Source organism: Calonectris borealis, chromosome 22 (genome assembly GCF_964195595.1).
Source record: "Calonectris borealis chromosome 22, bCalBor7.hap1.2, whole genome shotgun sequence".
Classification (NCBI taxonomy): domain Eukaryota; kingdom Metazoa; phylum Chordata; class Aves; order Procellariiformes; family Procellariidae; genus Calonectris; species Calonectris borealis.
The window spans coordinates 4,984,213-4,997,583 of NC_134333.1; the positions used below are offsets into that span (position 1 = coordinate 4,984,213).

At 51.3% G+C, this 13,371-nt stretch overlaps 1 protein-coding gene across 1 annotated transcript; it reads right to left on the minus strand.

Moving 5' to 3' along the window:
- Nucleotides 1–1,798: 1,798 nt before the first annotated feature.
- On the minus strand, nucleotides 1,799–13,308 carry CCDC43 (coiled-coil domain containing 43). Its single transcript, XM_075171170.1, has 5 exons — nucleotides 13,101–13,308; nucleotides 7,670–7,757; nucleotides 5,370–5,505; nucleotides 4,629–4,687; nucleotides 1,799–3,306 (listed from the first exon to the last, which is right to left on the minus strand). The coding sequence occupies exons 1-5, from the start codon at nucleotides 13,275–13,277 to the stop codon at nucleotides 3,119–3,121; spliced, it is 648 nt and encodes a 215-aa protein (XP_075027271.1). The 5' UTR covers nucleotides 13,278–13,308; the 3' UTR covers nucleotides 1,799–3,118.
- Nucleotides 13,309–13,371: the final 63 nt, after the last annotated feature.

The following is a 13,371-nucleotide window of genomic DNA, read 5'->3' on the forward strand; positions in this document are numbered from 1 at the left end:
CAGTTTCGGTCACTGATCAGGCCAGTCTCCAGCCAAACTGGGTTTTTTTGGGCTTGGTGCTGAGTCCTCACTGAGAGCCTCACGCAAGAGCATTAACTTCGGTTAGGCATCTGCCTGGTCCAAAATTCCGTTAGGTCAAACAGGAGGAGTGCATCCGTCACAGAGGTATAAAGCGATGGTGATACTGAAATTACTCTTCTGTAGAGAGAAATGACTGTGACTTTAGACAAACCAAGGGAAAAATTGTATCATCAGTGCAATGAAGCCAAAGTGGGGAATTGCAGGTTTTTTTCCCTGCAAGTATCTCGTTGGTTACAAGCTCTGTACTGCCAGAGAAAGCTTATGCGATCATTTCGGTATCTGCGCTAGAAATCTTAGGAGTCTGGAGTATTTATTCCTACTGTATAAATTTCTTGGTGCTGATGCCAGTGATGCACTCCTGAAGATCTTGAACATTAGTCTAGCATCAGCGCTCAGCTCTCCAGGGGCAGCGTCTGGCCTGGCACTGAACCAATGGCAAAAACTGTTGGCACTCGGTTACGGCAGCTCCGCGCTTTGAAGGCAGACCTGCCCCAGGATTTCTGCTGAACACCGTGGGGCTGGACCTTCCCTTTGCTCCCGTTTCCCTGGCCCTAAAAGGGCCTTTTTTAACTGCAGCAGCGAAGTCTTGGCCAGCCAGACACAACAAACAGCCTGTGGTCGTGGGTGCAGGGTATGAGTGGTACCAGCAGAGGTGATCTGCCCGCCAGAGAGCGAGCCCCACGGTGCGCTCGTGACTGCGCCCTTCTTAAATCCATACACCCTTCTGTTGAACGTATACATTTTAGCACATACTCACGGCGTAGCCTTTTGTTCTTTGGCTCTTCAACTCGCTAACGGGCAGAGGGGTTTCAGCTCCTGTCACGAGTGGGTGAAAGCAGCTGTTTTCTCTGGACCTTTCCAACCACAGGTCTCAAAAACGAGCTGTCACAGGCTCTGGTGTGCCGGCACCCATGCAGACGGGACGCTCCAGCCCTCAGCTTGCTTTCTGCTTGGAAGCAGAGGTTTGGGGAAGATCAGTGCCAGGGCGCAGAGGTCTTGGTGCCCAGCGTTGGAATGTAGGAAAACACCGAAACTGTTGCCAGCGAGGGCAGCTGTTGCTCCCAGAGCGACTGAGGTGCGCATGGAAGTGTTGGATCGCCCTGGAGAACCGGCAGCTTCCTGAAACCCACATGTGGCCAGGGCTGCCTCCGGCACGGGGGCTGAGCCACGGCTTAGCGCCCTCACCCAGCCTCGAGCCCAGGGGTGTGCGAAGGGCTCCAGGACACAGAACGGTGCTGGGCTTCGAGCAGCCCTGTGCGGCGCTGCTGCTGTGACACCCTTCTCCCTCGCCAGCTACCCCCCGCCTCCCCGTCCCGCTGCGGTCCCACGCACCGCAGCACCCGTCCCGCTGCGGTCCCACGCACCGCAGCACCCGTCCCGCTGCGGTCCCACGCACCGGCAGCTGCGTGAACCACCCTGAACCGCAACGCTGCAGCCAGGATCCACCGCAGCGCCCAGGCTGGACGGGAAGCCAGCCCTGGGGACAAGCTCGGCTCGTTCACCATCCTGCAAGGCCCCGGGGAAGAGGCGAGGGAGGCACTGCAGCCTCGGGAAACGAGGTGTGAATAAATGATGACAGAGCAGGAACAGTCAGCCCTCAGAAATACTGCAGCTGGGTAAGGGGAAACGGAGGACACGGGGAGGGGAGCCCCCACACCACACCGTCGGGCACCGCAATCGCTAACCACGACATTCATTCAGACAGAGAGGAACCCACTTCTTGGCCAACCAGTTTTATTTTTCAAGTCCAAAGATAAAGCAGCTAGATACTCACACTTGCAGCAGCTAGTGAAACAGGAGGCATGACCCTTTAATCAGGCTGGCGCTGAAAGCAGGCGCTGGGGACAGGTACCGTCGGCAGCTCAGGAGCCGCCTGCTGCCCGGAGCACACCTCGCCAGCGAACACGGCGGCCAGAGCACGAAGCAGCGCAGGGGCGAGGCATGCCGGTTCCTCCCGCGCCCCCGAAAATGCTGCAGGTCCACTCAGTTTACAGAAACTGATGTTTTTCTCTCCAGAGGCGGGCGACACCGTCACGAAAACAGCTGGAAACAGCAGGTAACAAGCCCTTCGGGGGCGAGAGAAGTATTCAGCCCCCACAGGCTGCTCCCGATTGCAGTTGTGCCCGGTGAGAGCAACCGGCTTGTAAAGCCAGCGCATCCAACTTGCTTACAGCTGCGCAGGGCTGAGCCTGCGTTAAAGTATTTGCCCTGGCAACTGCCGTAGAAATAACAGTCGACGTTCCCCCTCACGAATCATCGGGGAGCACCATTTTACCAGCATAAAGTCTTAAAACAGTGTCAGGGCTTGACCGATTTGCTGCCGCTCTGGCTGATGCTCAAATCAGCGCGGCGTTTCCCTTACCGAGAGCCCGTGGGTGATGCAGTCTCATAGCTGCAACTCATCTATATTTCATAACGTTTCCTTTCTCTTGCTGCAGAACAGCACGCAGCCTCGCTGAGGTCAGCTCCAAACCCCGCTCTCCCAGCTCAGCCAGAACGAAGACGTCGCGTTGTTCTTGGCAGCATAAATACATGTATTTGCAAATACATTTTTCAAGGCTAGTGTAAATAAATTCACATTCGCCCTGTAGCAGCATGTCCTTAATTACACGTCAGAAAGGGGCTCTGCTCTGTTCTCACATCGTAACACGCTGTTGCTGCAGGTCAAGGCCGGCGGGAGGACGCAGCCAGCTTGGAAGCCCTCTCCTACACCTTGTTTTGCTTTGCTTGAGGTGGTTAGAAGTAAAAATCGATCGATTTAAAACACGGACATAATCACTTCACCGTTCTTTGGTACAGACATTGGCCACAATAACCCACTGGGACATTTGACACCACAAGCACATGGCACACTTCGAGCTTAAGAGGTGCTTGAAATTTCTCTCTGCTATGTTAAAAAAAAAAAAGGAAAAAAAGAAAATAAATGCTTCCAAAGAACCACTCGCCAGCCACGTGCCCAGAATTTCTGCTGCTTTTTAAACACACACCATATTCGCAATTAATGTTATCCCTTGATAGTCCGACTGGAAAACGCCAGCTATCGCTTCCGCTCGCCTTTTTGTGTCCTTTTCTTCTCCTTCTCCTTCCGCTCCTGCTTGGCTAGCTTATCCTTCTCTCGCTGGAGTTTATCTTGCTCTTTCTTCTTCTGGAACTCATCTCGCAGCAGCTCCCGTTCCAGCTTCCTGGCGTTCAAGACATCCTCCACGTTTGTGTTTCGGAACAGCGCTGGCGGTGTGTTAAGGGCAGGAACACTGGCTGAAGTGGCACAGCTTCTGCTCGGCAGACGTATTTTGGCTCTAACCCAGACACTGGCTCTAGCACACGGGCTGGTTTATCCTACCTCCCCCTTCACCTTCTGACTCCCACCTCAGCTTCCTCGCCAAGCCGGTAAGGAATTTGGGAATGAGAAATGAGGAACGGAGACAGAAAAAGGAATATCTCTTTGTTTTCCCAAATAGAGAGGTCATGTAGAGTAAATGCACACTCCCTAGAAAAGGATTTTTCTGAGAAAAATCAAGTTGCCTACAGGTTCTTAAGACTGGTATGTAAAAAACTCTGTAAAACCTCTACAAACCTAAGAGGAAGAAAAACAATACATATGGTACAGCTTCCTCGAGTGGATTCACTACAGCTGCGTATACGACATGTATGTTTTTACATACACACACACGTACGCATGTGTATGTAACTGCCGACACTGTGATTACAGCTGACACCCCCGGGACAGGGAGCTGATGGCCCGCGGGTGCGAGGCGTCCCCTCCAGCTCCCCAACGGCCCCAGCTAGCGGGGTGGGAAGAGCTGGGGCAGCTCTCCCCGTCCCGCCGGCCGCGGGGAGTGCTGCAGACGTGGGAGCGGACGGGTCCGCCACGGTCTCATGTCCTCCCTTCTGCAGCGACTTTGGGAAGAGCATCAGAAAGCGCGAGTGGGTGTCTCCTCCACCGTCTCTTCCTCCTAACCATCAGTAATACAGGGTCAAGAATAATTTAGGTTTCACTTTTTAACTATGTGATAAAAACCTGCTTCCATCTTAAACCTGCCAGCTGGTGAGCTCAAGGAATGTCCCAAATTATTGTGTTGAGAAAACTGTGGGATATCAGTCCTTGCTCACCATTAAAGTTCAGCTGCACCACAGCCTCATGAGTTTCACAGCAGTTTTGTATCTCTTGCACTTTTAATAATTCCTGACATGATTTACCTCTCTGGACACCAGTTAACATTAAGCTGATGTTCTGGGAGAATTATCCTTACTAATAGCATGTTCTGTGAAGCTTCAGAGAGGGTGGAAGAGGGAAGGAAGGAATAGAGGACAGAAAAGAGAATGACAGGATCAGTCTCAGCTGTGCACACAGCGCAGGGAGCAGAGGGACCTCTAACTTTTCATTACGAACAAGGTCAGGCTACACGAAAAGAAAAATGAATCACCAAACGTAAAAGGTGGCCCTAAAGAAACAGGGAGTACCGACACGGATAAGGAAGGATGGGAAACTCACCGTGGAAACTGCCTTCCTTCCAAAAAGCCTGGGTCACTGAGAATTCAAAGGATACATTTTTCTGATCCAATATTTACTGCTGTCGCAATCGATCCATTCTGTTCATCCTCGCCAGTGAGAGAATTAAGGAAATATGGACATCAGTAAAGAACCTGTGCCTCTGTACAGTCACACTTAACTCAAAACATGTCAAGTGACAATTTTATCAAGCCACGAGAAGCAGCTAAACACCCATGCAGACAAAGACCAGGCAAGCACAAAAGCCCACGTTCAGCTCCCTCGTGCCGCTCGAGTGCCAGGTACAATTCCCTCCTATTCAACTTTGCTCTTCAAGGAAGAGCTTTTTCTTCAGCGCTACGACGAGCTAACTTTAAACTCTCCCACTCTACTCATACTCTCTCTAAAAAGGATCTTTTCAGCAGATTTCTCGTCAGAAAGCAAGAGAGAAATTCAATATGTTAACTACCGTGCACAGAGTTACCGGGAGGTGATTCACTCCTCTTCTGCAACACACCTGGACCGGGCAAACCCTACCCAGCCAGGCACGTGGTGGTGGGGAGCGTGGAAATGGCAGAGAAACATCCTCAAAGGAGCGTCTGCTCGTAGCACTCCACAAGCTAGGAGCTTCCATGGTCTCTTCCATGGAAGTTATTTTATGGTGGAGAAGGAAGATTGAAAAGTTTCCCCAATTCTCCCCACTAACCACTGCAAAGCTGGAAAGGCGTTGGTTTAGGAGATTTTTAATAAACATTGTCCTTCAAAGCACCGAGTCCTGACTGAGTCAGAAAAAGGATATTCCTCCTCGTCCGTCACGTTGGCATACTGGGCCAGGAGGGCAGCTTTCCTTTGCTTCTCTTCCTGGGAGACCTCCTTTGGCTTCACCACAATCTTGGCCTGCTTCTCCATCATGCTGGCGATGGCTTGGATCTCATCTGGCAAGGAGAAGAGTCAGAGCATCAGTCAGTCCCCGCAGACGTGGCAGCGAAGTCCCAGCCGACAGACGCCACACGCCGCCGCTTCCCACATCTGCAGTCCCCAAAAGGCACCGCCCCGCTGTCGCAGGCTGTGTCCCACCTGCAGGGAGGCAGCTGTCGCTGGGGACAAATGCACCGAGCTAAAGGGAGAAGTCTCGCCCAAAAATATCCCTCACCCTCCTCCCACGAGCCTTCTCACTAGCGGTGCTGCCACACACAGAGCGCAGCGAGCCGGCCGTTTTTGGGAATTCAATCTGAGGACTGAGAGAGCAGGAGCTGCTGAAGAGCCACCAAGGAGGCGGCTCGGGCCAGCGCGGCGTCTGATGCGGTGATGTGACACCAGCTTCTCCTCCCGTGCTGCGCGCAGCCACGATCAGACGCTATTTTTCCTGGAGCAAGGGAAGTTTCACAATGAAACTTTGAAATCAGTAAGACTCTGGCTAATGAAAATCCATTTTACTCCAAATTGCATGCTCTTCTGGTTAAAAGCGGCTAAATATGTTTAACTACGTACTTTAAACGACATCAGATAGAAATTCTGAAAACCCAAAGTGACTGATCTGTTTAATATTCTTTCTTTTCTACCTACCTAGGGAAACGAAGAGCTGATTTATCTGTTAACACTGAAGTTCTGCTGCCCATTTCTTAAAATCACATCTGGCTTTTGACACCAAATTTTTTTTACTTTTTTAATAACTTATCCTCAGGATTCTGTTATTCTATGTAGATATCGACTCCATTGGGGATTTATCCTTTTATGGAACCGCAGTGAAATAATTAAATCCTTGCACTTCTAACAACCTAGACACATTCTGCTACCTTCTTTCTGTGACGAGTAAGAAAAATCCCTGTGGGCAGCCAATGGTGTGAGCAGCAGAGTCCAGCAGCAGCTCCAGCAATTCCAATCACTTGTCCCCAAAAGAGGGATTTGTTCCATTTAATGCACAGAATAGCGTAACTTTTCCCCGTCCCCAGCCAAAGGCCAAGGACACGCTTCAATGAATTTTTGGGGAAAGCCACTGAACCGCTGCCCGTTCAGCTGCCTCATCTACGAAGAGGAGGTGAGTGATATTTGTGAAATGCTGAGGTTTAGACAAGAAAAGCACTATATAAACGCAGGCCTCATGATAAAGGCTCACTGGGAGAACTAGAATGACATCAGTCGGTGCCAATATTCTGTTTGCAACCAGAACCAACAATGCAAAGCAAACAAAAAGCAGGATTTAGCCAAAAGGGATGTTACATTGTCACAGGCTACGGTTAGGTCCGTGCAGTTGGAAGATTACTAATTGATCCATGCAGTATGCTTCCACCAGCAAAATCTTTCCAGCGTATGACTTTATTGTCCTCCAGAGCTCTGCTCAATGACCAGAACAAGCCTCCCCCGATGAACAAGGACAAGACGGAGGTCTTCGCTCCCGAGCCGACAGCTGAAGACGAGGGATGAATTCAGAGAGGGTACAAAGAAACGGTGGGACTATATACGTGACTGGGAAAGGAGCAGCATTAGTATAGCAGCAGCAGCCTCACAGAGCTTCCCCCCCTAGAAGCATTTATGGAAAAAAAGGACAGTTTTAAGAGAAGATTTTGAAAGAGGAGAATAAGGATGCTTTCCTGATGTGTACGGGGGTGAGCAGCAGCAGAAGGACAGCACAGCCCTCCAGGTGCAGTTGTACAAAAACACCTGCTTTCCAAACTAGCATAAACTGAAGCAGCACAGGCATTTTATACCATAACAACTGCACCCACCATCAGAGTGCTAGCTGCCATCGCTACGTTGTTAGCACTGAACGGAGAGAAAGCCCTAGGTGTTTTGCGAAAGGAAATTGAAAAAATCCTACAGAAAAAAAAAAAAAAAAAGAGCTTTTCTTCTGCAGGATTATGAACCCAAAGAGCAGCAGAATGCTGGGGACAGCCAAAAGTGAAACTACTCATCCTCATTTCATATTTCAAGACAAAACAGTAAATAAGCAGCAATGTCAATGAGAAGCAAGTCAGATCTGCAAACATATTAGCAGCGTTGGTTTTAACTCCTAACAGGATGAACACACAGTTCTCATCGTGGTAAGGCCCTGCAAATTACTCATACCACAAGGAAAGGCACACCGAGCAGCGACACTACCTTCTTTTTTCTCTTTGGCGTCAACAATCTGAGATTCAGACCACTTCTCGACTACTTCCCTGCAAACATCGTTTAAGAGATCTTCTTCCTAGTAAGGGAAAAGAGACTTCTCAGTCTTGGAACAAAGTTGGTCTGCTTTAAACAAGCACGAATCAGATATGAAAAGTACCAGCTGCAAAGAATCTGAACACCCAGCAATAAGCTCAAGCGATACAGCTTTTCCCACGAAATCTGCTCGTTCAATGCACACGCACGACTTTTGTTAACCTGGGACGATACAAGTCATGCGATGCACTTACTGGTTGACACAGCTCAGGACTAGAGAATGCCTTGACCCGCTCGGCAAACACAAGGTGTCAAGGCTGCCGCCCAACAGCTCGGCGCCGCGCCAGGTGATGCCGCGGCCGTTTCCTTTTGACGTGATACAGCTCTAACCACACGGGCTGCTTTCACAGCGGCTGGCTCTCTAGGTGCAACAGCCCTACAAACACCAAGGAAAGGCACTCGGGGTATCTTCGCTCTAGAAATCTACTGCCCAGTGTTGTCTTTCTTCTCGAACAAGGCTGTGGAGAAGCTACTCAAAGGCCACCTCCTAAAGTGAATAAATTAGACTGGATAAAACATGGGTCAGGGCCAGTGCGGAGCTGAGAGCACTTTGGTGGTAATGACAGACCATCTCCTCCCACCAGCAGGGATATTCTCGTCCCCCTTGACCTGCCTGGAGCTTTAAACACGACCTAGAGGTGGCAGTGGAATGCATTCACACTGTTGTTATTCCTGAGGAAGACTAAACTGCAGGGAGAAAGGAAACGCACCCAACCAGCAACAGGGCAGTGTTCCCATCACCAGATCCTTCTCTTGTGGAGCTCCACCATGACTAGCTCTCTCCCCAGTGCCTACATACAACTTCTCGGGGGACTGATCAACACCGTAATTCAAGTTCCAGCAGTAGACAGGCGACACATCACCACATCTCAGCACAGGGGGTCACAGCATTTCTGCAAGAACTGCCCAACATGTGAGTTCAGGTTACAGAAGCTGCATCCAGGCAAGAAACATGATCCTGATAAAAAAAGAAGAGTTTTGAAGTGTTACAGCCGGGAGCACTTCACTGGGAAGATGTATGTGTACAACGGGCAGGAAGTTTCAGTATTTTTGTATTTATTTTGCTCATTAATGCTAAATCGGGTTTGCCCACAGCTTAGGAAAAACCCACAGCAGGGAGGCAGAGGGGCTTGAGGAGAGCTGATATCAAACGGAAAGTAGCTGGCCAGGGACACCTGAGGAATGAGCCAGCTGGGACTGAGACGTCCCCTTCCCCTGCACCTTGGCAGGTCTGGCCGGTGCGCCGCAGCTGTGGCTAGATCCGGGCGCTGCCTGCAAATCCTTGCGGTCATCCTGCTCTCCTGGGGCAGCAGCACTGCACTCAAGCAGGGACAAATCAGGCAGCAAAGCAGTGGTGACCTCTTACTAGAGCTGTACTGCTAGCCCTGCCCATCGCCTACCCTGCCTAAGCCAAAAGCTAGCTCTGAGAGGCAGAAAACCTGATAAACTCTGCCCAGAAAAGAATTTCTCATATAGGCGTGCAGGAACCAGACCTCCGCCGTCTGCCTCTTTCCCCACCTTTCACAGCCAGGCATCCAGTAACGAGCACGCCAAACCCCTGCGCACAGACTTCCCACCAAAAAGACACCAAGTTCACGATCCTCATCTTGAAATCTTGGGCACTAGGTACCTAAAAAAAGCACCTTCAAGTTCCAGGACAGACGGTCACTGAAAACGTTACCCATCCAGCAGAGCAAAGCTCACCTGCACAGGGAACAGCAAGAAAAGTTGAGTTCTCCACAACTGTGGGACAGACGAGGAGATAAAAACGTATACAAAAATCTCTCCACGTTTTGCTCCAATACAAATAAAGAGCAACTCAGAATAAAGTCCTCCCACGCCGAGCCTCCAACAGCGAAGCACAAAATTCTGCGTGTAACAGGCAGATGGCAGGAGAACTGACACGCGCCGATACCGTCACACCACGCGGCCAAGCACCGAGATCACGAGCACGCTTCAGGGCCGCACACACAACAGAACCAGGCCCCTGGGCTGGGGAGGAGACGCTACAAGGACAAACACGTGGGATGTTCGAGGCTGTGAGAGGAGGTGATCTGCAAACGGAGAAACAGCAGAAGGACGAAGGTTTGCGATTCCCATTGATATCAGACTCCGTTTTAAGAAATCAACATGCCTTTAATGAGAGTAGATCCAGAGGACAGGATGATGCCTAATCTGCTAAAATCGAGTATAAGAACGGGTGGTTTCGGTCTGGAAGAACCCACTGACCCCACTCCCACCGGGAGATGACACCGAGATCCTCACAGGAACACACGCTGGATGAGCAGACCAGCAACAAGGTGCACGGAAACACCATTTCAAGTGCCAGTCGGAGGGACCCTTCAGCCCTCAGACACATAGTAAGTCACGAAAAGATAACGAAAATCAGCATGGTTCAAGGACGTGGAAGACATGAAGGTTTTTAAATGCCAGAAACACTCATAATAAAAGGATCCTCCTCAATGGATGGGCTCCCCTGAGCGGGCAAGTACTGGCCCACTGGAATCAAGGCTGGCAGAACAATAAGCAACTTTATATTGAGCCAGGAGAGAAGCTGGGAGAGACGTATTCCCTGGGCGCCTGTGCAGGAGGAAGAAAATCAGGCAAGTGATGATAAAGGAATGGCAGCAAGTGGGAAGGAAAATGAACGGCGGAAGACTAACAATGATAGCAGAGAGCTGCACAACCTTCTAATGAGGGTTTGAACAATAAGAAACAGATCGGGTATTTGTATCGGTGGAGGGAGGCCTATGAGGGGAGAACACAAAAGTGAGACGTTCTAGTGATCCCAGAAACAATGAAAAAACAGCCTCGGAGCTGGAGAAAGGAAGAAACAAAAGACCAAGATGACAGCGTGTGAATGGACACGAACGAAACAACAGAAAAGAAATGCGATGGGGCAGCCTGGGCGAAACCAAACCGTTAGGGAAGGAAGCAAAGAGAAGTTCTGCCACGCAGCGCAGGCCATTTGCTGCAGCCCCCTTCCGCCTCACTGTGGTCTGGATGGAGACCTCCAGCAGAGCGCTGACCTCTGTGCCTCGGGGAGACTCGCTTCCCACGTAGAAGAGCAAACACTACCAACAGCAGTGGAGTGCAGGGAGCTGAGGGGGCCACAACAAATATCTTCATCTAGTATTCCCCAAAGAAACAAGAAATGGTGTTGTTTTAGAGGTTAATAAATACAGAGAAAAATTAACTCTGGAAAATACAAGTGATCTGGAATCTGTCTGGTTTAAAGAGAAGAACTGAACAGAAACAGATCTCGGTTCTAAGTTTCTTGATTGGAAATGGTTATGTCTGAATAAACTCAGGGAACTAATGCATGACATTGTCAGGACTGAGGAACCGCGGACATGAGTGCAGAGGTCGCCTGGAATTTATTTTTATGAGGATTGTCAAAAACAAACAAAAAAATGACTTGGAATTTGTGAATAGAACAAAGATAAAACAATTGGCAAGGCCCCAAATTAACCAAATAAAAGACTGTTTCAAAAGTCAATATAGAAATAAGCACGCAGTCCACAAAAAGAAAAAAATGCACTGACTAAAAAAAGTAATTAAAAAGTCTGAGGGTTCAAGAGGCAAAAAGGTTTTACAAGAATTGCAGAAACAACAAACTGAGTTTGAAACTGCAAATGAAGCAAAAGTCAGCTGCGACCGTGACACAAAAAAGAAAATGCGGAGAAAACTCAGGGCTGTGGTGCAACACATAAGAGGATAAAGACAGCCCAGAACTCCATGAATATGAAAACCCCACACCGGTTCTCGAACCGGGCGGCAGCGCATGAGAAGGGTAACTCGGCACTAAAGAGAAAAGGGGAAATATCAGAACACAACGCAGCCCACCGCAGGGCAAGGGACGGCCACCACGCTACGTACCTCCAGAGCTCGGAGAGAGCACGCACAGCGAAACACGAGGCCCACCCCAGGCTTGCGAGTCTGCAACCGGCGTGGTCAAGGATCAGACACGGGCTCTGCCCTTGGTGATAAAATGAAGCAAGTCTGGTAATTACAAGCAAGTTAATTAACCTCAGCTATTTTAGAACAGCATTTTCCAAAGACGTTTTGCTCTGCCTCTATGCCAGCAGGACGCACTGTTTGCTTCTCCTATTATTTTAGGCACAAAGCTACACAGCACAGTTAACGTTTCTTTTAGAAACTACCTCACCAGTGCCCCAGGGTGGGGAAGGGACGGTGGAGGCAGTGAAGAGGTGCTCTGTCTTTTAGGAAAACCGATTTAAAATGGCATGCAGTCAGTGAACCAAAGGAATTACATAGTTACCTACGATAACAAAAGGCTGATTGTAACAGCCAAGTTCCTTTGGGTTTTGTGCTCCTGTACAGACATTTTGGGAGGAAAACAGCGAATGTCATTGAGCAGACTGTTATTCAACAGCAGCGCGCGCTCAGTATTGAACTTTTTACACTACAAAACATCCATTTATGCAACATCCTGAGATACAGACACCGTAGAAATCCTACGGCCCCCAAAGCAGATGACTATTGAAGAGAAATTCTTTTCTGCACTCTCCTAACTCTCTCCCAGAAATCTGGCGGGGGAGAGGCAAGCACTGCCCACCCCCGAGAGCTCCAGCCTCGGCCCACACGCGCCTGGCAGCGCAGTTAATCTCTGTCCCAGCTGGGAGACGGACTCCAGCTCCAGCCTGATCCAAGGGCCTGACTCCTGGAAGACAACACCGTGCTGTGAGGAACGAGACCTGCCGGGGGAACGGCGACCATCTAGCACAGCCGTCGTTGAGCCGCTCTAAAGGATTTGTTGTTTAAAATCGCCTCTGAAACCGCACTTGGGCACTACCAGGAAGCCACCCAGCTCGCCGGCTAAACCCTGTGTCCTCCGCACAAACAAAAATCCACCCTTTTCTCCCCCCACGGAAACAGCCACGCTCCACAGCGGCCGCCCAAGTGTCGAGCAGCCTCAGAACTGGCACAAACCCCCCCTCCCCAACAAACAAAAAACCCCAAATAAACTCCCAACACCCGGAGGGTCCAGAAACGCCCCCGGAGGTGTCGGGGACCCCCTGGGGAAGGCGGTTCTCCGCCCCAGAGCTTCAGGGGAGCGACGCCCGCCTGTCCCCCGCGGTTCTCCCCACCAGACCCCCCACGGAGCCTCCGGGCCCAGCGAGGCCGCGGCCGCTCGTCACCTCCCGGGGTGCGGGCGAGCCCCAGCAGGGCGACGGAAAGCGCAGGGGCGCGGACCGGGCGGCCATGCCCGCAGGCACCGGCCCTCCTACCGCGGGAGGCTCGTCCCGCCCGGCCCGGCCGCCGGTGAGAGGGACCCCCCGGCCCGGCCCGGCCCGGCCCTCACCAGGCAGGCGGCCAGGACGCCGCGCAGCGCCTCCAGCCGCTCCTCGTCGCTCTCCTCCTCGCGGAGCAGCCCCTGGATGTAGGCACCGTAGACGGCGCGGTCGAGGCCCAGCGCCTCCAGCCGCGCCGCCAGCCAGGCCGCGAAACCGCCCGCCGCCTCCCCGCCGGGCGCCGCCATCTTGGAGCCGCGCCGCCTCCGCCGCGCATGCGCCCGTAGTCGCTCGCGGGGAGAGTGAGGGGGGCGCGACGGTGGCCGCGGAGGACAAACTTGT